Source organism: Oenanthe melanoleuca, chromosome 1A (assembly GCF_029582105.1).
Source record: "Oenanthe melanoleuca isolate GR-GAL-2019-014 chromosome 1A, OMel1.0, whole genome shotgun sequence".
Classification (NCBI taxonomy): domain Eukaryota; kingdom Metazoa; phylum Chordata; class Aves; order Passeriformes; family Muscicapidae; genus Oenanthe; species Oenanthe melanoleuca.
In genome coordinates, this window is record NC_079334.1 from 35,031,558 (window position 1) to 35,056,050 (window position 24,493).

Genomic DNA, 24,493 nt, shown 5'->3' on the forward strand with positions numbered 1-24,493 from the left:
ACTTTGTAATTAGTGTCTTAAACTGATTTCAGGGACAGAAAACTTTAGATGCTTTCAGAATAATACATGGCAAATTTCATGGAGTGTCTGTAGAATTATGTTAGCCACTCTTTTAATAAAAATGCTGTTCATGTCTTTTCACTGGAAATGATTAAAGCTGTTTCCCATGCCAAAAGCTATATTTTTTTAATATTAAAATAAAGTGTCCTATTTTAAAATAAGAGAGGATTAGAATACAAAATTGCCTGAAGGGGTATGTGCAAGAGAAACTTTGGCTTTATGATGTATTGTGAAAATCTTCAGATTTGACTGCATAAACACACATAAAATTTCTTCAGAAAGTTTCTTTTCACATTCTTTGTTTTGCTTGTTTTTTCTTATGCTGGTACTTAGCTTAAGAGAGCAGATCATCCTTTTGCAGTTTTGAGGATGTCTGCTGTACTGAAAGTGCAGAGATATTCACAGCATTTAACCCCTTGGGCTGTGCACCATCTTGACTGATCTTGCTTTGTCATTTTGGTCAGGCATCTGAAGAAAAGCACTGAATCTCAAAGGTTTTAGTAATCACACATGTGTTTTGTAGAGCATGTCTTCCTTTCCTGTATTTTGCTATTTGTTATTCAAAACAAGTATTTTATATTTAAATATCTGTTTTCTTTATACTGCTGAGATTTTTAAACTAAAACATAGCAATTATTTATTTTTTCAAACTGATATATAGCTTTTCCTATCTACTCTGAAAGTGTAAAACAGAACAGTGTTTTTAAAAAGGCCCAAAACAGCCACCTCTGGCACAACAAAAATTGAATCATAAATTAAAATACTCTTTTCTATTTCAAATCTTCTGACTGTTATGCTTTTCAATGTAATACATCTTGCTAATGCTGTAAAATTCTTTATGTTAAGAAATAAAAATATATAGTTAATGAGAGAGAGACTTTGGTTTTCATAGTCCTGTCACTGAAATTAACTGTATGTTGAACTGCATTTCTTAAGTCTATGCAATTAAGATATATAACTTTCCTCTAAGCTTGCCTACCTGGTTTTGAATTTATAGTCTGTTGTTTAAAGATTCTTCCTGTGAGACAGAATTTGTGTTTCATAGGAATTAAAGGGCAGTGCTGGTATGGATGCTGCAATGAAGAACTTTGGTCCCGTGTGGCTGACTAGCATAGTCTAGATACAGTACTTCCTTTGTTCCAATAACTAGTGTTTTTATGTCTGGATTCTTTGATTGTGGCGTCAGATGTAAGAAGTATTGGAGGTTCTACTCTAAATCTGAAAATGAGGGATTTTGGAGAATTCTTTTGGGGCTGCAAAAGTCTGTATGTATTTTTTTACAGGGAAAGGCAGATTTTGTCAATGCATATTCTAAGCAAGAATTCTGACTCATTATGATTTTCTTGTTCCCCATTCCTGCTGGAATTTCTCTCACTGGAAAGGTTTTGTTAATTAGTGTTCTTGGAACCGGTGATTCTGAGAAGGGCATGTAATTCTGAGAAGGGAAACTTTAGTTGGTTGTATAGTGATCTGCTTATTAATGTGTCCATTCAAATAGCTGAAAAAATACCAAGTCGAATTTTTGTTAGTTTTTTAAAGTATCATGTTCTTTATTTAGACTTTTTCACTTAGGAGAATTGTACCAACAGATAAAACTGTAGCTCAATTTAATGAATGAAAGTGATTGTGAAATGAGTTACTGGCATATTTCTTTATGCAATGTTTAATTTTATTGTGAAGCTTTTAGAAAAATTGTCCCACATTTTATGGAATGGAAAAATTCAAGACAAAAACATGTATATTAAGTGGGTCTGCTTGTCAGACGAAGCTGTATAGGTCATATCTGCCACAAATTTATTTTTTTGTTAGCATGGAATTGAGGTGCTGTTACAAGAACATAGCTTTGGTAGGCCTGCATTTTTATTTTTTTAGTCTGAAGATAGATCCTTAACAGGATAATCTAAGATTAATTTTAAAGGTCAAAATTTTCCTGAAAATGAAAGCAGTACTGTGGTAATTATGTGAAACCTGCTATCTACAGGTCTTGCTTGGCCAACTTGATCTCCTTTTATGATCAAGTGACGTGCCTAGAGGATGAGGGAAAGGGTTTGGGAGTTGTCTACCTGGACAAAGTCTTTGACACCAGTTTCCACAGCATTCTCCTGGAGGAACTGGCTGCTCATGGCTTGGACAGGTGCACTGTTGGCTGGGTAAAAAACTGGCTGGAGGGCCAGGTCCAAGAGGGCGGTGGAGAATGGAGATACACCCAGCTGGTGACTGGTCACTGTGGCTTCCCTGGGGCTCAGTAGTGGGGATAGTCCTGTTTATACCTTTATTGATTATTGTATGAGACATTCAACTGCCCCCTTAGTAAGTTTGCAGACTCTGTGGGAGTGTTGATCTGCTGGAGGGTAGGAAGGCTCTGCAGAAGGATCTGGGCTGAGGCTAATTGTATGAGGTCCTACACTTGGGCAGCAAGACCAAATGCAAGGTCCTACACTTGGGTCACAACAACCCCATGCAGTGCTACAGATGGGGACATGGTGGCTGGAAAGTGGCCTGGTAGAAAAGGATCAGGGGATGCTGGTTGGCAGTAACCAAACATGAGCCAGCGTGTGCCCAGGTGGCCAAGAAGGCCAAAGGCATCCTGGCCTGGATCAGCAATAGTGTGGCCAGCAGGAGCAGGGCAGGGATTGTCCCCCTGCCCTCAGCACTGGTGAGGCCATGCCTCAAATCCTGTGTCCAGTTCTGGGCTCCTCACCACAAAAAGGACATTGAGGGACTGGAGTGGGACCAGTGAATGGCAACAGCACTGGTGAAGAGTCTAAAGAGTAAGTCATATGGGGGGCAGCCTAGGGAGCTCAGGGGGGCTGTTAGTGCAGAGAAGAGGAGGCTCAGAAGAGATCTTATCCTCTCTACAACCCCCTGAAAGGAGGCTGTGGCCAGGTGGGGACTGGCTGCTTCTCCCAGGTAACCAGCAAGAAGACAAGGGAAAGTGGCCTCAAGCTGCAATGAGGGGAGGTTAAGATTGGACATCAGGAAAAAATTTTCAGTGGAAGGGTGATTAAGCATTGGAACAGGCTACCCAGAGAGGTGGTGGAGTAACCATCCCTGTAAGTGTTCAAGAAATGACTTAGCACATGGTAGTGTTTGATCAAAGGTTGAACTCTGTGATCTTGAAGGTCTTTTCCAACCTTATGGATTCTGTGATCAGTTGTTGCCTCATCAGAAGTCATGTCTATGGTGAATTTTTAATGGCACTCACAAAAGTCACTTTTATCTGCCCACAGTTTCTCATTGTCTAAACTTCAGATGGTGGCAAAGAATTCAAAGCAAATTCTTCCCAACCTTTGCCCACCACGCTTACTGTGAGTAGACAAACACAGTAACTATTCAAACCAAGGTCTGTGGTATCTGATTTTTCATTAAGAGTTGTCTCAATGGCCTGATTAATTGTGCTCTGACTTGCTCTTATTTACTTGTGAACATTTTAATGAGCCTGAATCCTTTTCTTTAATCAATGCTTTGTAGCTTTAAAACTGTCTGGAAATGTCTACTGGGTTTACTGCCTTTAAATGTATTTCAAACAAAACTTTCTACATTTGCTTTCTTTTTAAGAATTGCCCATGTTTTCCAAATTAGAGTGTGTTCTTAGTTAAAGTGGGGCTCTCAAAGAAGATTCTTCACTGAAACTCACTGCTTAATAAACTAGTTATCTTCATGACACCATGATTCACATTTCTGCTGAAAAGTTTTAGCAATTTGCTGTAATTGAGAACATCAGAAGTGCATTATGGTGTGAATGTATTTTGTCCTATTAGATGTGCAGGCTCCCAGAAGAGAAGTAGAAATTAGTTAAGTGATTTAACTCCTTATTCTTAAGGTCTGTAGCTACTTCATGAAATGAATATGCACTGACACTGTAAGCTGGAAAGTTTAAGAGCACTTTGAAAAATTGAAACACAGCCACGTAGAGCAAACCTTCAGTAGTTTCACTTTACAGCATCCTCACCAGGGATGGCTTCATTACTGAGAGGAGGCATTTTTACTGATTCACACTCAAAAACTCATTTCTCTTCCGTAAGTTACTGCCAGGTGATCAAATTGTGTGCATCTTTACAGCCAGAACAACAAAAAGATTAAAAATGTATCTACCACTTTGTCTTTGGAGGGATGTGCTGTTTACTTTTGGAGTTTGGGTTTTTGTTTTTATGGGCATTGGTTATTGGATTTGTTGGTTGGGTTTTTGTTTGTTTGTTTGTGCATTTTGGTTTTTTTATTGTTTGAGGGTTTTTTGTGGGGCCTTGCTTGGCCTTGAACACTTCAACCTCCCTTTTTCCCCATATGTCTGTTATATGCCACATCTCACATATGGCAATGTGAGTATCTCCATGGAGAGAGACTCCACAGCCTCTCTGGCAGCCTGTTCCCATGCAGTCAGCCATAGCCAGCCCTAGTGGCAGTGGCAGCCTGGGGTTGGGCCTGAGGACCCCAGGAACACGGGAGACCCAAACTGGAAAGGTGTGAAAGGAGCAATGCTCGTGCTAGCCGTGCTCCCCTTGGCATGCCTTTCCCAGCCCTGGTATCCCTGGAGCTGTAGGCTTGGTAACTCTCCAAACCCTAGCACTAACTGCTGTATACCTCAATAGGGGAAACCCCATTCTGCTATAGCAATGCACAGGTTAACATCAGAGGAAGCTAAAATAACAGCTTTGGAGATATATCTTAAAGCAATATTCCTTTCTCCTTACAACTTGTGTTGAGTAAGTGAACACTTAATCACTCCTGTGTCTAATTCTGGGATCCTATGATTTGTCTTGGCATGAATTAAATCCTGCACTCACAGTGGTAAAATTATTCCCCTGAAGTAATTTCTTTTGACAATAGCATTTGCCTTGCAGATGCAGTGATTAACTGCAGGCTTCACTTGTGGATACTGCAGTTGTTTTCATCCTCTAGACATTCTTGAATTCTTCTCTCTTCTCAATGGTCCATGACCAAAGGAAACAGCAGCAGAAGTCAAACCAGTGCTTTTATTTTTCCTTTAGAACAATCATTTTGGAAGAGCCTGATGAAGCAACACAGTTTAAACCAAGATATAATATTCTGCTTTTTATGGGTATAATATGCTTTTGAGAGATATCTGTTGTAGATATTATTGTTGCATAGATCCAAGTAACCACAGGAAATAGGCAGTTATTTATTTATTTGTTTATTAAAACCAGTGCAGCGAGAAGGAAATCAGTTGTCAGTGCCAGATAATTAACTTTCCATATTCTTTGTGTTTATTTTTTTATACTCTGCCCCTTGTTTGAGACTATATGATTTCTAAGTTCTCTTTCGTTTTATCTTGGTATGCCTCCAAACTTTTCTTTTGGGAGCATCCTTCTTGGAAATGAACTTCTTCAGTAACAGCCATAATGCTAAAATATGTTCAGAAATAAATCAAAATATGAACTAACATCCAGCAAGAAAAGTCTCTGCGGAAAAGGATAGGAGATAGAGCAGATGAAAAAAAAAAATAGTAGCTGTAATCACATTCCTAGTCTTTAATACTTTTTGTTCATTCATATCTTTTGACTTCTATCTTCCTTCTGGAACACCAGTCATAAAGCAAAGCCTAACCTGTACTGGTCTGCGTAAATACTCTTCCTTCACACCAAGTCAGAAAACATCTGTCTAGAAGAGATTTTACAAGGTTATCCACTCCATTATTCTGTATTATCTGAAAAAAAACCCAGTTGTGCTGCTTTCTCATTTGTGATTGAGACTCCACCACATTCCCAGGTAATCTGTTCTATTGCTGGTACAAGTTGCTTGCTGATTGACCTGAATATTTCTTGCTATGGTTTAAGCTGATTACTGTTTCTGCTATCCCATCCTTCCCTTATGTAACAGCTTTAAAGACTATTATTGCACCCCCTTTGATCTGAAGTCTGCTAAATATGGCTGTTTAGAGAAATGGCATTAACTGGTCAGATCAAAGACCATTCTCATTTTTCTCCCATAAGTGCCAACTGGTACTTTCCTTGTGTTGAATTGAATGTTCTACACAAGGTGCAGTGCTCTGGTTAAGCTCTTTCCAGTGAGGTACTTGCATTATAAAGCTTACTTTTTTATCAGGTGTCTTTCCTCCCTCTCTCTTTCCTTTCACAATCTGAACTTACTAAGTCTTCCTGACATTGTGATTTTAACTCACCAGTTTTCTTCTCAAGAAATTATTTTTCTTGCATCATTTCAGTTGAGGTGGAACAGTGAAGTTCTACCATGCTCTGAGACACGGGGACATGTTTCTGCTGGAAAATCTAGTATGAATGTCTCAGTTTTGTGGGAGCTTTGTGCTTAAGCTTTTTTTTTTCAGATTCCTAACAGGTTTGCATCAGCTTTACCTGACTAGAAGTATTATTTCTCCTTCCCAGTCTTGCTTCTAGGATACATGTTAGTGAAATCCACAGCATAAACACGGAATCTTTAATGGAAAATGAAGAAGAACTGCACAATTTCATTTTTTAAATCATTATTTTTTTAAGAGCAGGGGTAAGGGAAGGCAAACCAAAATGTAAGATGTTTAACAGCAGCTTTTTTCAGACACTGTATGTAAATAGTCTCTTACACATTTAGTAAATGTAATATGATTATGTATGCAGGTATTTATTAGAATAGGTTTTACCATTGCTTATTTTTGATAACATATGGAAATGGAATATATGGAAAATACTTTGTGTCAGCTGAAAATATCTTTATTAGACTTTGAGATGTGCAGTAATCCCTGTTGCAGTCTGATGCATAGAAATGCAGGTAAGACAAGCCAAAGCTTGCTTCTCTACAACAATGTTCAATTTGCAGGATGTCTATTATTTCCTGCTCCTCTCTTTTCTTCTTTTACTTAAGTTAGGCTGCCTTTAACCTGGTGAAGTGAAGGTTTTATTCAATAAACATAGTGGAGGACTGCTGTTTTCAGGTGATATTTTTCTTCAGCCCCCTTGTCAACTTACCACTGTATTAATGTCTGCAGTGCCTTCCTCCTCCTCCCCTGTGAAGTTACTGCCATAAATAATACATAAAACTGTGAACTGCCTTTCACCCTGAAGGAGCAGTCCACAAGGTTGCTTTACACACTAGTCAGGATTATGCCAAGATTACTAACTTTTTAGTATTCTTTTTGGCTTAATTGCACTTTTCTCTCACTAAAAGGAAAGTAGCACTAAAACCTGCAAATGTATTTGTTCCAAATAAACATGGACTACAAACTGTTCCTTTGCATTTTGAGTTCAAAGCCAGTCTTTTTGATAATTTGTTAGATTGAATCATTCTCTTGGGCTGTAGAGACTATTTGATAGCAGCAGGAACACAGGCTGTGAATTCTTAACTCAGATCTATGAGCAGTTTAAAGGTAGATAAATATGGTTTTGAAACCTAAAAATTCAACCCAGAATGAGGACATCATGATTCTCAGTTTAGACTGAGTTTTAATTGCTAGTTTCTAATATCTGTCTTGATAAAAAGTGTTCAGAAGCATCAAACAAGAATTGGCATGGTAGGTGTCAGTTTAGTGATCTAATAAAATGTAAATGGAGGCTGGTGTCATATCTGTGCTTCTAGAAATGCCTTATATCCACTCTACACCATGAAGCTGATTGTCCTGTTGCCAAAACAGGATGTGGAGATGCTTTTCCCTTTAGGAGAGATGATGAACCATAGGACTTCTTGCCCACCTGTATTCTTGAATGCATAAGGAAAGGGTTGGGTGGCTGCAGGGTGAAAGTTGGCACATGGAACCTCCTAAGAAATTTTCAAAATTAATGTTAAGAGCCTAAGCCAAGGAGTTATTAAAAAATGTAAATGAACCTGATAAGTGGCGGTCTTTTTTTGCCCCCCCAAGATTAGCATAATATTCCCATTAATTATGATACTGCTAGATTTTAAATTAGAGCTTCCTTTTATGGAGGAGGAGTAGCAATCTTTTAGTCACAGTAGTGGGAGAAACTTAAAGGTATATTTAAGTTGGCAGCTCTGCTCTCAAAGTATCTCTTTTTGTATTTTTTCTTCTACTCTGCCTCCCCTTTTGCTGCTGACTCTTTTTGAGCTGGGACTTTTTGAGCTGTTTCATTAATGTGCTTTCTACCTTTGAAGAGCCTAAAAGATATGTCATGGCCTGAGCTAGGCACAGTGCACACTACTACATTGGGATATAATCCTTGCCTCAGAAAATGCAAAATATGAGTTGGAAAAAAATATGAGACAGGGAAGAGATGAGGGTAGGAGACAGGGAATACTATGTTAATGATACAAACACCTCACTTTTAATGTAATACCAAGCATCTCAAATTGCATCTTGCTTAACTAGTACCTATAGGCAGCAATTTGTAGTATGAAAAGATTATTGAAAAGTCAGAACAAATCTTCACCTCTGTATAGGCTAGCAGGAACACTGAGGTAGCTCCCTAGATAGGTAAGGGTTTAAAATCTGCAAGCAGATTTTAGAAGCCATTCTTTTTTAAAGAAGTCCTTTGAATCTCCCATGTGATACTTCCTGGCTGCATAAAGTTTTATAAAAAAACAATTGTTACATGATGTGAGAATGCTTCTTCCATTTTGACAGTCAACATTTGCCAAAAAATCAGATGGGAAGGATTTTGTTGGCTTTGTACGTGTGCTGTTGTGAACGTTGATCTTGAGAAAAAGCAGTGTTATTTTCCTACTTCTAAGAAGGACTACTAACTCACAGTTATCTAGGCTCTTTCTGCCAAGACTTCCCACCTCAGCATGACCTTGCACAGCTGCTTAAGGCTCACTGCACCTTGTCTCTGAGGAGGAAATGCTGATGATGGTGCCCTCAGTGGATCTGGTGATTCCTGTCTGGCTCTCCCCTGTCTGACAGGGGAATGGTTCCAGTTCATGGGTCACAGCAGAAATCTGTAGCAGCACCTCTAACTGTGGCAAGCAGGACCAAAGCACAAGCAGAGGAGATGCAGTGTTTATCTCTTGAGAATGCTCTTCTGTTTCCATGGCAGTAGACAGCTCAGTCCAGATTTGGGCAATCTCGTCTGCAAAGTAGCACAAAAAAAATTAGGAGAGGAAAAAAGTTGACTGCAGCTGAATGGAGGCAGTCAAAATTAATCAAGCTTGCATACACTGAGATTGGGTCTGCCATATGAGACTGCAGAAAGTAAGAAGAAACCTCATTGCTTCCTGCACTGCTCAGGCATCTGATTACAAATCTGCCTGCCTCAGTCAGTGATGCTCTGCAGGAGACTTCTGTGCCTTGAACTCTTGGAATTGCCTTCCCAACAGGTAAGCTATAGCTACTCACAGTGGGAAGACAAAACCATTGCAAAACAAAATTATTAAACTTTGAATCAATAGTAGAAAATTATTATTACAAAGTATCCCCTATACACTGATAATCAATTAAATTGCTGCTGCTTCAGGGTTGCCTCAATGATCATCAGTGCAAACATCTCCAGAAGATGATCTATTAAAGCACATCCCTGCACTCTTGAGGCATGTGTATTATGGTCTGTTCCTAAAAATTAATGAAAAGAATGCAGATTGCTAATCATGGGAAGGAGAAGGATGATAGATGAGGTTTGCAGTCAACTTTGGTGAAACACAGAAACTAGGTGTAACAATGCCAGTCACCTGAAAACCTCTGTAGGCCTTTTAGTGTTTCTCCATTGATTTTGGTAGCATGTGAGGGATTGTGTGCTGACTTCCTCAAATAAATCACTGTCATATGTAGATTATATATCAGATTTGAACTGGTTTTAGAAGATTAGTAAAAGCTAGCATTAACTGAAACATAAGACTGCTTCTAGAATATTTTATTGAATGGATCTCATCTTTTAAGAACACAGACTAGCTGTTCAACAACAATGTGAATATCAATTAGGTAGTAGATAGAGTGTATGCTGGATGATAGATAATTTAATTTACCAAAATGAAAGTGTAAAGGTTTTTTTCCCATTATTTTCCCTACAAGTCAAAATATGTCCAAGTCAGTTTGGTCACTTCAAAGACTTAGAAACTAAATATTACTTTAAATTTCTTTGCAAAGTTGTTTAGTGGTACATATCCAGTCCCCTATAAATTGGCTATTTCTTAATATAGTCTTTGCCAATGAAATGAAAATGACATGTTTCAGAGCAAAGTGTATTACAGATGTTTTTATTTTGTTTAGGGTTGTTGTTTTGGTTGGTTTGGGTTTTTTGGTTTCTGTTCTGAAGAAAATTATATAATTAGGCACTTCTTGTTTAGATAAGTTTAGTTCTTTCAGAGCACATATTTCTGTAGCTGAAGAAACCTAACTGTCCTGCAATCTAGGTGATTGTTTATTATTTATATTATGTGAATGCTTAAAACTTGAAACCAGATGAGGCCCTCATTATACTGACACAAAGTTTTATTATTTATGTGTTGCCCAAAAACTTCAGTTAAAATTAATGAGAAGGATAAAAAAATAGAAAATCACAGAAATTTTAGAAGTAGAATTTCCCAAAATTTTCATGAGACTGCCAGAAAACAGAAACTCCTCCAGGTTGGTGGAGGCTACCTTGGCTTTGCTGGCCAGGCTGTAAGACACGGCTTTGGCATCTTCCCATTTTCTGTCTCTCTGCTTTCCCAACAGAAGTGGAAAGCTTTATTCCTTTTGAATGAGAAAAGCTGTTTGGAGGTACTGCATTCATTTTCCTGTCTCTTGGGACTCTGCATGCTTAACAAGGATATTTCAAGACCTGTTTCTTTCAGTCTCTGCAAGTGCTAAGAGCACCTGGAAGAAGCTCAGTCCATGTGTTTACACTTGAACTAGGGAGTAAATGCCTGTTGAGGAGCTCAGTACTGTTCTCACTGCCTAATGAGTCTTTACAAGGACAATGCCTTGCTGGGAGGTGCCAGACCCTCAGAAGTGGTATCCTGTGCTGGCTAGCTGCAAATGAGAAAACAACATCACTAACCTTTACCTGAAATAGAAGAAAATTTTCAGGATAGATCAAAAATTAATTTCAACTATTTTAGCACTGGCCACTAAAAAAGGTAAGTGTGGACAGAGCCTGAGGCAATGCCTCCTTTTATAAGCAGAATGCAATATCCTAAAGCTCTTGAGAAAATCTGCATCCCACAAACGTGAATCAGCACTGACGGAGATGCTTGAATCACAGCAGAAACAGGTGAGTAATCTTGCCTTCCACCATCTTGCATTGCTAAATCTCTGGCATGAGTACTGGGGGGGCAAAGGACACCCCAGGGTCATGAAGGGGAAAGGCAGTGACTTGAAGATTGTGCTGAGGCTGGCATTTGGGCAAAGAACATGTGTAATTTACCCCAATCCAAAGGAATCAAAAGTGAAAGGTGACAGTTCCTAAGGGAGGAGCAGGTGAGAGCAGGTACCTGTGACAACAGGTACTTTGGATCTGAACATTCATGAGTCTGGAGGAGGTGATCTGTTGGAAAGGCTGCACTTGCTGTGTGTTTTCTTGTAGCATCCCAGGCAAAACAATCCCAAGGTGAGGGATTTTCACCCTTGAACACACCAACCTCTCCCTTTCTTTTGAAATGAGAAACCCAAAGCCAGTTTTAATGTACATACACTTTAGAATTCCTCCCCCACCACTAGGGAAGGCAAAGATTTAATCATATAGCCTGGGTTATACTGGGGATTCCTAATTAGGCAATGCAATTAGTGCTCACCTGGTTTTGTTTTTTTTTTTTTGTTTTTTTTTTTTTTGTTTTGTTTTTTTTTTTTGTTTTTTTTTTTTTTTTGTTTTGTTTTGTTTTGGTTTTTTTTTTGTTTTGTTTTGTTTTTTTTTTCCTACTGTCATCTCTTTTCAGGAGATCCCAGTCTTGTGATCCCTATTTTTGATTTCCTTGATAAATGTAATATACAAGGACCTTTTCCAGGGTTTCATTTTTTTAATGGGAGACACCACATTCCCCAGAATTTCACAATGAGCTGAAATTTGGGGGAAAGCATATGAAGCACACCTGTCTGTATAAAGCCTGTCATATGGAGAACTCCTGTGTGCTAGTGTAAGAGTAGGATGACTTCATCATAGCTTTCACATTTTGTACATCTGTCTTGTCCATCTTACTTTGATTTATATTTCTCTACAATAAGACTTTTTTTTCAATAATTCTGTGTTATTGATCAAACCAAGCTTATATCTCAACTGCATTAACTAAAAATGCAATCCTGCACTGGAATTTAAAAATAATGACAACTTTCTGCTAGCTGTGTTTTGAACTTCATCCAATTTAACTACACCATGGCTCCTCGCAGTTCTATTTCAGAGATATTTACTTAATCTATTAATTCAGGGGTTTTTGTGGTTTCAGAGTAAGATTCTGACTGATCATCAGTGTACTTCAGTATAATGTGGCTGCCATGTTCTGCAAGATGTGTAATGAATTAGCACATGTAATTGTAAATATTAGAGATGATTATAAATAATAAGGAAAAATAGAAAAATGCATGAAATGAATAAGCAGAAGCTTAATAAAATGTTAATGACAGTGGATATTTAAAATAATTATTTTACTTAATAATTATTTTACTAAATTGATATAAATGATGAAAATGGATTATTTTTTGTTTCCCAATTACAACATCATATGAATAATATGAAATAGTGATCTGCACTCGAAAAACTTTGTGGCTTCAACATCTCATGCCCTCCTCAGGATGGCAGATGTTATCTGGCCAGGTTAACCTTCCCAGGGACCCACTAGTTTACAGGGACAGATTTCCTCCAGGAGGTGATTCAGAGCATGACTTTAGCTGAGGTACAGTGCATTTGTCCTCAAATTTGATTTGCTTTTGCACAAATCCCTTCTTCCATTTACTCTTGTTAGACAGCTGGTAACCCAATGACTTTGCATTCCAGTACTCAAGTTTGCACACAGAATGATTGCTCCTAGTAAGTAAAATGCTCATTTGCCTTGGGTCTCTCATAGTGATCATTATATCTAATTTGATTGCTTTGCTGGTTAAAACCATAACATAGGACCTTTCCCTTTGTAAAGGAATTATTAGCCAGCAGGGAAAATCAGGTGCACATTGCTCAGTATCACTCAGTTCCTCAAATAAAGCCCCAAATTCTGAGCTACGGAAATGTTCCCACTTACCTTTTAAATGAATATGTTTGAGCATGTGTGTAAATAGTTTTTGGGTTTGTTGGGGTTTTTTCTCCCTTGCAGACATATTTCATGGTAAGGCTCACTGAGCAGACACATTTCTCTCTCTTACATATGTCTCTTGCTTTCACTCTTACTGGAAGCACTGAGGAGTGCAAAAATTCAGGTCAAACTCTTTTAGGAAGGAAATTAATTCATAAATGTCACTATGTCTATGTAGAATATTGTGATTCAAGAAAATTTCAGCTCTGCAAAGTCAACATCTAACATAATTTCATCCTTCATTGAGAAGTCTGCCTCATGATGAAACTACAAGGAAGAATGACACACACGGAAATTAGCAGCATTATATTTAGTAACAGACAAGTTACAGAATGTGGAAATTTTTATATGACTGAAGGACTATTATATTCTGAAAGAGATCATTCCTTTTCTTACCTATTAGAAAAATTCTTTCTGTTGCTTATTCTTACCATACAACAAAATCCCCTGAGTGCTTTACAAGTCTGAAGTGTCAACAGGTTGCTCATAATACATGCCTTTTTCATGGCAATAGCATTACAGGTATGAATGTAAAAATTCTGTTTATGAGATGCCATCCTTGTTAGTCTCAGGTTTCTCAGGATTTTGGGTGGGTTGTGAGGGTTTTTTTTTTTTTAGGGAGTGGTTAGTGGGGCTTGGTTTAGGGGGGGTTGTTGATTTTGTTATTGTTAGGGCTTTTGCTTTTGTTTTGTGTGTTGTTTTTCTGGAGGGATTGACTTGTTAACTTGGGCACAGATGGGGGACTGGAGCACACAGTGATGGTTCAGAAGGAAGTCCTAGTACTCAGTCATGATACAGTTTTTGTAGTGTTTTGGCAGCTACTGCCACCCTATGGTTTTCAATAATGGATGAATGCTGCAGAGCTTTAATGTGTTGCATTTCTCCAAAAACCTCTTGTAGGTCAGAGAGAAGACAATGAAGATTCCTTTTGTCTTACTCACTCCTTCTCTATGTCCCCTTTTCAGAAAAATCCCATCTGCAAAGAAAATCAAGTATAGCATGAGAGGCCATAGGTGGCATTAGGATGGTAGAACCTTTTTGACTGCATTCTCAACTATGTCATTGAATATTAATTTTGATTCCAAGGGTTTTCACTAACTGATTATATCTGCTGTGGCAGGATAGATTTTGCTCTTTTTTTTTTTTTTTTTTTTTTTTTTTTTTTTTTTTTTTTTTTTTAGGAACTTTAAAATGTACATCTGGAGAAAGCTTCCAAAACCCATTCCTTAAAGTTGCTGCTGCTTTGGGAGCCTGTGTTTACATCATGGATGCCACATAGAGACAGATCTGGGTTAAAGCAATCTGGTCTAAGCAGAGTGTCCCCAGAGCATTGCTTCCAGCAGAGCTTTGCCCTCCAGACGCCAGCGAGTGCCCAGCCGAAGGCTCTGATGCGGAAAGAGGACGTTCCAGACACCATTATTCCACCCATTGCCCTCCTTCAGGCCAGGGAATACCCTCTGCGTGGAGGAAGACTATTTTTTCTTTTGAGGAAGCGGCAAGAGGAATCACCTCATGTTGTATTTTCTCTTTGGGGCTGGAAGCTTCTTTCCCTTTGACCAACCCAGCTGAAACCAGGCAGCAGTGTAGGCTGTAGAAAATAACCTAGCTGGCTTGGAAGCAGGGATACGGGACTCTCTCATATACTACAGTGCACAGGCATTGGTTTCCCTCATACATTACTGGGGACTCTCAAGTTCCATCCCCTCTGCCACACCCAACCTCGCACCTATGCAGCGCACGAAGCCTGAAGTGCTCCCAGTGCGGCCGGGGCGGTGCGGGCGCTCCGTGCTCCTCTCCTGGGGGCCGAGCTCTCCGCAGACACCTGTAGCTACGGCTGCTTTGTCTGCATTTCTCCGAAAAATAGCTGTTCTCAGCCCCGCTCCCTTCCCGCGTGTTTCACTGAAGTGAACCAAGTGGCCGTGTATCAGGAGCGGAGGTGGTGTCTTTTTCGGCAAGATGCAGTGTTTGTTTTCGCTGTCGCGCCCCCAGGCTGGTAGCGGGACCGGAGGGGTGTGTAGGGCTGGCTCGGCTGCCCCTGCCTCCGCCCCGGGGCGGAGCTGCGGCCCCAAATGAGGCGCGATTTCACCTTTGGGTTCGTGTGCCCGGAGCGCCGCGGGAACCGCGGCCGTGCCGGTGCCCGGTGCCCATGGCTCGGCGCTCCGCCGGTGCTCCCCGCTCCCAGCCCCGACGTGGAGCGGCCGCGTCCCCCCCGTAAAATGAGGGGAGCGGGGTCTCCGCGCGGGCGGCGGGAGCCGCTGTTACGCCTGTCGGAGTTGGGCATGGAGGGAGGTGAAACAGCCACCTGAACGCGGAGAAACAGCCGAGCCGACAACAAGTAGTCTCGCCTGGCAGGGCGGCGCGGAGAGCGGCTGGGGCCGGAGCCGCCCGGGGACAGAAGCCGCTGTCGCTCCTGCGGCCAAGGTAGCGGCGGGGGGACCGCGGGGAGCGGGAGGGACCGGCGGGGAGCGGGAGAGACCGGCGGCGGCGCTGAGCCCACCTGTCCCTTCCCCGAGATGCGCGCTCGCCTTCGCGGTCTGTCAGAGAAAGTAGCCAGCCGAGCTCCGCACGGACGGCTTTTCCCAGAGTACGCCTGCTGCCTGCGCTTATGGGGTGCTCGGTATTGCTTCCCAAAAAGCAGCCCTTTCCTTCCTCCCACAGTGGGGGTGGGGAGGAAGAGAAAAATATCTAAGTCTTCTTTTTTTCCCCTTCATTAAGCTGTTAGGATAATAAAAGATAGATGCCCATTAAATAATTAACCGTACACTTTCTGTTCCATCAGCTCGGTTCACACAGCCCCGCGAGGGAGAAGGGGGTGGGGACGGTGGCGGATCCATAGGCGGTCGAAGCAGCAGCAGTGCCATTTCGGTAGCCTGCTCGCAGGGAAGCGGGAGGCAGCCCGGAGCCGTGCGCGAAGCAGCGTGCGGAGCTGGCCGGCGGTGGGTGCCGGGCCGGGAGGGCTCTCCGCGGAGTGCGGGAGATCCTGGGAGGGGTCTGGGACAGGCCGTGACCGCGGGGAACGCTCCTCCTGCGGTGGTGCCTGTGGGGCTTCTCCTCGATTTCTTCTGTTTGCGTTTAAGGCAGAAGCTCGTCCGCCGCGGACCTGCCGGCGACCGGCTGCCCCCCGCCCAGCGACCGGCGCGCCCCGCTCCCGCTGCCCGCCGCCGCCTCCCGCGCTCGCCCCAGTCATGTCCCACCCGGAGCGATGGGGAAGCTCGAGGACAACGAGAGGGTGATCCTCAACGTGGGGGGCACGCGGCACGAGACCTACCGCAGCACCCTGAAGACCCTGCCGGGGACCCGCCTGGCTCTGCTCGCCTGCGAGTCCCAGGGCGAGTCCCCGGGCGGCGAGGAGCCGCCGCCGCCCCCCAACCCTCCGCCGCCTCCGGCGGGCGGCTGCCCGGAGCCCGGCAGCGGCTGCAGCCCCCGGGGCAGCGGCGGCATCTGCGAGTTTTTCTTCGACCGGCACCCGGGGGTGTTCGCCTATGTGCTCAACTACTACCGCACCGGCAAGCTGCACTGCCCCGCCGACGTGTGCGGGCCGCTCTTCGAGGAGGAGCTGGCCTTCTGGGGCATCGACGAGACCGACGTGGAGCCGTGCTGCTGGATGACCTACCGCCAGCACCGCGACGCCGAGGAGGCCCTCGACATCTTCGAGGCGCCCGACCTGCTGACGGGCGAGCCGCCCCCCGACGGCGACGACGACGACTTGGCGGCCAAGAGGCTGGGCATCGAGGACGTGGGGGCCGCCGAGGGCAAGGGCGGGCGCTGGCGGCGGCTGCAGCCCCGCGTCTGGGCGCTCTTCGAGGACCCTTACTCCTCCCGTGCCGCCAGGGTAAGCGCCGCCGGCGGCGCTCCCACCGGGCTGGGAGCCGAGGGGCTGCCGGGGTCCCTGAGCGGGGCCGGCATCGCGGGGAGGCTGGCCCCGCTCGGGGGGTGCGTGCAGAAGTGATGCTCTGGTGCGCCGCTGCCAGGGCACGTCGCTCCACGTGGGGTGGTGATGCTGGTCCCCTCCGCGTCCGCAGGCAATGCCAGGCAGCGCGGGGGTCCCGCTGTGCCAGCATCCTGCTCGTGGGAGCGTGGAGGTGAGGGGGAGCTGTGCCCCGAGACACCTGCAAGGGAACCCCAGTCACCCCTGGTCTGGGTGCGGGTGTGGAGGGGTGACTCACTGTGGACCTGTTTGTACGTGGGTGTGAGCAGGAGCAGCACCCTCTGTCTCCCTGAAGGTGCATGAAGGTGCTTTTGGGGCTGGGGAAGCTGGCCTGAGGTCTCTGGTTTGGGGTCAGGTGGTGACAGTGACACAGGAGAGTGACCTCAGTACTTTCTGAGCTTTGCTGCATTGGTAGGTGATCCTGGTTCAGCAAAGTGAATGTGACAGGGGGTCACCCTGTCTCTTCCTCCATTGATTTCTCAGGGTGACCCTGACTGTGACTGAGGGCCTGGGGACAAGGCAGTAAGTGATCATGCTGACTTTCTCTTACTTAGATAGGGATTCTAGATTTTTATGCACACTACTTTATACTTTGATGTCTTGGATTTTAGTTCTATCTTTTCATTGCAGTTGCCAGCGGTGATACAGGTTCATTCTCTAACTCAGGGCTTTGGAGCAAACAAATGGTTGTAATTCCTTTGAGAGAAATATACAGTGGTGTCTCTAATTTAACCAGAAAAGCAGCCACCAGCAAATCCTCCTTGCAATACATGACAAAGGACTTGTAACTGGAAATGTTTGATAATGAAATGGCAATAAGTATTTTGTAGTGTATTTATCAGGACTTCCATGAAGTATTCAGAGCTAAACCTTATTCTGCAGAAAGTGCGGTTATGGTGGGTATAATCTCCTAATCAGTTCCACCTATTCTGCTGGCAGTCTCATAGATCTGTGATTTAATTGTGTGATTTAGTGACTTCTGGAAGTGTAACCCATGGCATGATGCAGTTTCTGCTGCTCACCCTGTGAGCTTATTGAGGTAAGTTAAAGAGAAAGTAAAAGTCCTCACAATTACTACTGTCACTTGCTGAGTGCCAATGCTGTTTATGTTTTGAAGGTTGCCTACCAGTATGTTTTCCCTTGAGAGCTGGCTCCAGTTGATTCTTAAAATAAGTTTTTAATAAAGAATGGGTTCTGAAGAAAAGCTAAAAGCTAAAGTGTCTCTTTGCTCATCAGTGACATACCCACATCTCACATCTCAGCTGTCTGAATCCTAAAGAAAATTTGGCTGTCAGTTACCTGACAACCTGTAGTGTATGTGGTGATTGCCCTGCAGGTTTTCTTTCACCTACTGTCTTGTGGAAAGTTGCTGACAGTGTCAAAACTGCAGCTTCTGTGACAGAGAATCTTCCTGCTCAACTTTGCTGGAGAACTGAGAAGTATGGAGTAAGTGCTAAATGGAGGATTCCAGGAGAAATAGGAAAGTAGGCATGCTCTCGTGCCCTGGAGTTGCACTTGGGTTTGACAGAACCTGTCAAACTTTCTTTCTAAATTTTCCGTCTGTAATAGGTCATCCTGAGCCATTAGTGGCCTGGGTGAAGATATTTCAGTTTTGCTAAATGAATACTGTAATTGACACTGCAGTAGGAAATTGACACATGACAATATTAATCTCTTAGAAGATAGGGTATTTGCCTTTTTATAACGTAACTGTTTTAAAGATTTTATTCTGATCTCAAACCCAGGCATCCAGAATACGGCAGTGTCAGAACCTTCACAACAGCGTCTAAATCTGTATTTTCATTTTCTGAAGATCTGTACTTGATCTTTCAGGTAGGGAGTCAATTTCAAGAATTTCTGGTGGGTTTTAAAGCATTAAAAGGAATTTGTATTTAAGGACTTGCACTTAGTAAGCACTCTTGAGCACTGTAATTTAAGGTGATGGTAACCTTAGTTTGGAACTGAGAATGTTTTTCCACACCTGAAACAAGAGCCCTTTTTCTGGCAAATACACTCTTGTTTTATGTCAGCTGATATGATGACTAACTCTAAAAACATTTGAGTGAAATCCTGGGCTTGCTGAAATCAAGACAAAATTCTGAACATCAATCTTTTCCTCACAGTGTTAGTTACTGACTCATACACCACTTAGATTATGATGGGGCTGCTTAGTGGTGAACTTTTCTAAGAACTGTGATAATTATTTTCTTTTAGCATTACTGATTTAGGTTCACTAGAGTCTTTTTTGGGAATTATGATGCTGATAAAAATGGGATATTTTCTGTTAATGAAATGGTACTTAATATTTGTGATTTTCTTTATTCGAAACTGTGATCTCTAAAAATAGAAATTTATAGAAATTCAAATATAAGTTGCCATGGTAACCTCTTCGGGGATAGTGCACGCACAAGATTATTCTAGCAAGACCATCCAGTGATGTTATATAAATAGTGGAACTAGTTTGTTGACAAGAGGGTTTACTTTAGTCGAGATTCTAAAAAAATTCAACTTCTAGCGCACGCAATTTAATAGTCAGATAGCGACATCTACTAAACACAGACCTTGTAAATATGAAATGTAACCCATGCATATGTGATTGCTTTGAAACCTGCAACACTTTCCTTTGTTTCCCAAGTTCAGGAGTTGGGTCTGAATGTTATTTTTGTCTTCATGTTGTCGTTCTGGATTTCATAGAGCGTGAAATGAAATTAAAGAGTGCAGCCGTGCTCCTTTCACTGCATGCGGAATGGAGCGATCATTCACCAAGGGCTGTTTGACACACTGCTGTTATGGAGATATGGAAATCTACTGCCATTAGGGGCTGGCACAGCAGGAGGAGTGCTGGGAGACTGAGCCTTCATGCCTTGGTTTAAATGTCTCTGAAAAAGACACCTAATTCTTACCTGACTAAAACATGTGCCTGTTTCATGGGTTAATATCTGTAAGTGATTGTGGTAGCTCCTAAGTGCCAGGAACTTCTTTGCTTTAGTAAAGTGCAAAGATACATCTGAGTAGTTTGTAAGAAAGCACAAGAGGCAATATTAAGTGCTGAGTTCAAAAGTGTCTGCAGATGTCCAGCAGGAACTGGAATGCTCATCTCAAATATCATATTTCAAAGTAATTACCTCTAAAGCCTTTTTATTTTTGAATAATAGTTGAAAAATGATGCTGTTTAAAGAAGTAATTAGTATTTGTCATTGATTTTTCCTAAGGATTACGGATTACTCCTGTACTGAGTGCAGGAATGCAAAAATGGCCCTGAAATTCACCAAGTCCATAGCTATATATCCTTAACGTTTGGAGAAGACTATAAATCTGTTCATGGATAAGGGGAGAGCAGCTGCCACATGGGGTAGTTAAGCAGCATGGCCCAGGGCACTTGAGCTGGCACTGCCCTCTGCAGCAGCTGAAGGCAGCTTGCACACCCCTTTGCTATGGTTTTTATCTCTAGGAAAGATCGTAATTACTTGGTTTACAAGGAAATAGAAGTCCTAATTAGCAAGTGTTTGTTAAGCTTGCTGTCAGTAAATGTTCACTGCAATGCAAATAAACCCACAAAAGGCTTATGGTCTAGGCATCAAGATACCTCTTGCAAGTGTTCTTAAAAATACTGAGCTGCTTTACAGTGACATGGGGAGCATGTATTTGAGCAGTGGGTGGTATTTTTGGAGGGAAATAAAGTTCCCCTCTATTGCTTTATATGATGTTAAATTGTCAGAGATTCCTTTCAGTGACCCGTTGCATCTACACCAGCTTTGAACATTCGGTGAGGTGAGGAATCAGCTGAATGAGTGGGATGGGAGATGGGAAAAATATGATTTTACAGATTCCCTCGAGAGGCTAAAGATACAGAAATTATGTTACAGAACATTCTTACCAAAGATAACTTACGTGTTTATTTGGTGGCTTGCTTATGTTTTCTCCAGGTACCTAGATACCTGTTTTGATACCTGTCAAGAAAGCCTTGATTTAGGAAGCCTGTCATGTACTATAGTGAATGACTGAAGTGAGTTATATTTTTAGGGCTTTGCCTGTTCTGATTCAAGGCAGGTTTTATTTTTGGTGGAAACAACACTGCTGCAGTAGTCTGAAATACTGTGAATGGAATGGTGCAGGTACATTAATCTCAGAATATATGTTTGTATATTAATACTGAATAGCAAAGGTTTGCTTTCTTAATAGATAGGAAGCCCTTTAATACATAAATGGAAATTTTTACTCTCTGTATTTAGTCAATGACAAAAGCAGGTATACTTTAGATTTTACCAACTGATTATTAGGCAGACATCTGTCTGAAAATGGCACAAAGAAAATAGTTAAGGGTGATGCTTCAAAGAGAGTATTCCTTTTGTTAGTAATCAATGCACTGAATTTATTTACAAGTGGGAAAATAGTCAGTTGCATTAAATTGGTGTAAGACAGTCATTCTGCTTGAAGCATTTACACTGTGGGAGCTGTCTTTAAGAAAGACACATCAAGGTGTGTTCCTAATGACATTACTGTTACAGATACTTATACACTCTGTAGATTCATGTATACATGGGCTGATTAAATCACATTGTAAGTAATTTTTATTAATTTAATTCTGGCATGCTGGCTTTTTAAAGTCCTAGTAGGAAATTCTAGCTTAATACATGATGTATAATCAACTGGCTTGATCTACCCTAAGTGTAGATGGTCTCTGATGGTACTGACATATCAGTGACGTAAAACCAGCAAGATTTCTGCCTTCCTAACTTCTGCCTCTTCCTCTACAGCTGTTCTGCCTGATGCTGCTAGTGTTTCCATGGAAACAAGCCAGCTCTTCGCTTCCTCTTCCCATTGAAAACAGCCTTCTCACTGTCACTTACTCATCTGGGAAAAGGACGTTGTCGTGGCTCTGACACAAATGACAGAGATGATCTGTCCTATCATTTCAGAATTAGATGCTGTTAGGTATGTTCACGTGCATACAGCCAGATTGTCTTTCAGTGACTGAAATAATTTGGTTAATGGACTTAGGTTGAATTTGCTTTGGTGTATCTGGAAGTGGAAATCACCTAATTAGACACAGCCCAATATAGTAACAGTGTGAGAAGAATTTTAAATTGGGAAATCTGGCAGACAATGCTTTCTTTTTTATGTAGTTAATATAGAATGTAGTATTTGTCATGTTTGTTTACAGTGATAAAATTCTTAAATGGTTTACTTTAAGGATGAGAATTTATCCTCAAACTGATTGAGATGGTGGTGGGAGGAATAGCTCAAAGCTTGGGATGAGTGTTGTATAGGTTTCAGTGCTACTGTCAGATGAGGAATCACGTTATCATGCCCATCATGTGATGCAGTCAGAATATGAAATAAGAGATGCAAGAGAATTGGTATCTTCAAGGTCCTTTTATTCTTAAGGTGTTTGGTACTTAGTCCAAAGTAAATACAGCAATCAATACCCTATAAAGGAATCAGCATTTTTGCTTGATTTAGTGAATTTGTGTTAAGTCATAATCAAAAAAGTTCAGAACTCAGACAAATTCCATATCCTTGATTAATATCCTTCACTGTATGAACTTTAATATACTGTAAGAGAAGTTTGTGTAGAGTTTGCCTGTCCTTCTCTTCCTCAGTGTTCATTGGCAGAACATCATTGTTCCCTTCCTATGAAGGTGCCTTGCAGAAGATAGAAGAATAAGAAAAGAGGAAAGGCTCCCTCTATAAATTTTTAATATTTCAATAATCTCTTATAAAGGCAATGTCCAGTAGTTTTAAGTGGGAAGAAAGAACTTCTGATTATCAGGTGCTGTTTCAGCAGTGCTCATTTCTCCAGAGATGGTTTCTGCTCGTCCTGTAATTCAGATTTGTGGCTCATCTTAGGGAAGGACAGTTTCCTTCAGCCATAACTGGAAAAAAAAGGTTTATGCTCTCTATATTTGGCACCCAGTGGGGGTAGTGTGTTTCCTTTTAATTCTCTTTACTAAACTTTTCTTTAGACTTCACTTCTGTCAGCATGGTTTGCATTAACTTACTGATTCAGTGTAAAAACTTGTGGGGATTTTTGTTTTGGTTGTTTTTTTAAATTTTTTTTTATTGTGAGTAAATTAGTTAAGCAAATAAATACTGATATGGTAATAGAGTATCAAACTATTAGATGTTGGTCTACTTGCTGTATTTCTTATAGTTACACAGTTCCTTTACACACTCTTGTTCTTTCAGAAGCACACACTTTTCCAGTATAAATCAGTAATTGCATGGGAATAAAGGAAGTTATTAAAAAAAAATGCTAAGCAAGACTATTCAATAATTTTATATGCAGAGGAAATAGGGGAACTACGTCCAGTCTTACTTACACATGTTCTTACTTCCAAAGAGCCTTGTCCCTTGATCTGAGGGCTGAAACATGAGAATATTTCACACCTAAGAAATAATTTATTCTGATAAACAAATATATTATTTTTGTCTTGATGATACTTATTAACATGATCAAAGGGATTCAAGTTGTAGTGATGATCTGGTACATCATATACATGTGTATATGTTGATATAACTAAATGGTAACTGTAATTTCAGATGCTGTAGAAATAGCTGTAGAGAATGAACATGAAATCACACCTTTTTGTTTTTTTTTGTCTTGTTCTTCTAATTTGTTTAATTAACATCTTTGTTGTTACTTTATGATGACTAAAGGAGTTTTGAAGGAAAAACTCCACTTCCATCTGTTAATCAGATGTGTTAAAAATAGAATGCCATCTAATCACATGAAATACAATTTCTTATGATTTGTGATTTGCTTTACAGATTTCCTGGCTGAAGTGGTGGCTTGAAGCTTGAAAATCAAATTATCTAATTATGTATTATAGTAGTATGTTATTATTCCCCCTGCTGCTTTTAAGCTGAAAATTCCAAGATACTGCTGTTGTTTTGGTCTTTTTACCAGTAGGTTAATTATTACAGTAGTGTGATAATTCAGTTCTTTCTTGTTACAGACAGCCTTTTGTAGTTTCTTAGTGTTTCTGGGTGAAACTTAGATATTGGGTCTTTGATAATATTCCAGCAAAATGCTGTAAACAGGAACAGTCTCTTAGCCCAGTGCAGAATAGTGTGGTAGAGTTCATTAATATGCATGAAGTATGACACTCAATATGATCTAAGCTTGTTTCTGAAATAAGTGTAGTTTTAAATAAGTATAGTTTAAACATAAAAATGTTTACATTTTCATTAATGTATAGCATAGAGAATTACATTTTTCCACTTTGCCTAGTCTTTATAAAAGTATCTCTTGAAGATTGTGCATTTGGCTTGGATAATTTTTAGAGTACTAAAGATATAGTAGATATATAGCAGTAAACTTCATTTTAACTGTTTAATCATTATCTTTAGAAAAACAGTTCTTTGGCAAGGACTTTCACCCCACTAAAATGG

At 41.2% G+C, this 24,493-nt stretch overlaps 1 protein-coding gene across 8 annotated transcripts in view; it reads left to right on the top strand.

The window, feature by feature from the left end:
• The first annotated feature begins 16,257 nt into the window (after positions 1-16,257).
• Positions 16,258-24,493, top strand: part of KCNC2 (potassium voltage-gated channel subfamily C member 2) — a 95,873-nt gene continuing 87,637 nt past the window's right edge. For 7 of the 8 annotated variants that reach the window (XM_056481955.1, XM_056481960.1, XM_056481957.1 and 4 more), the window contains exon 1: positions 16,280-17,002. In XM_056481955.1, the coding sequence (XP_056337930.1) occupies positions 16,373-17,002 (630 nt within the window). In that variant the 5' untranslated portion in view covers positions 16,280-16,372. Of the gene's footprint in view, positions 17,003-24,493 lie in introns of all 8 variants that reach the window. The other variant, XM_056481954.1, reaches the window with a different exon arrangement.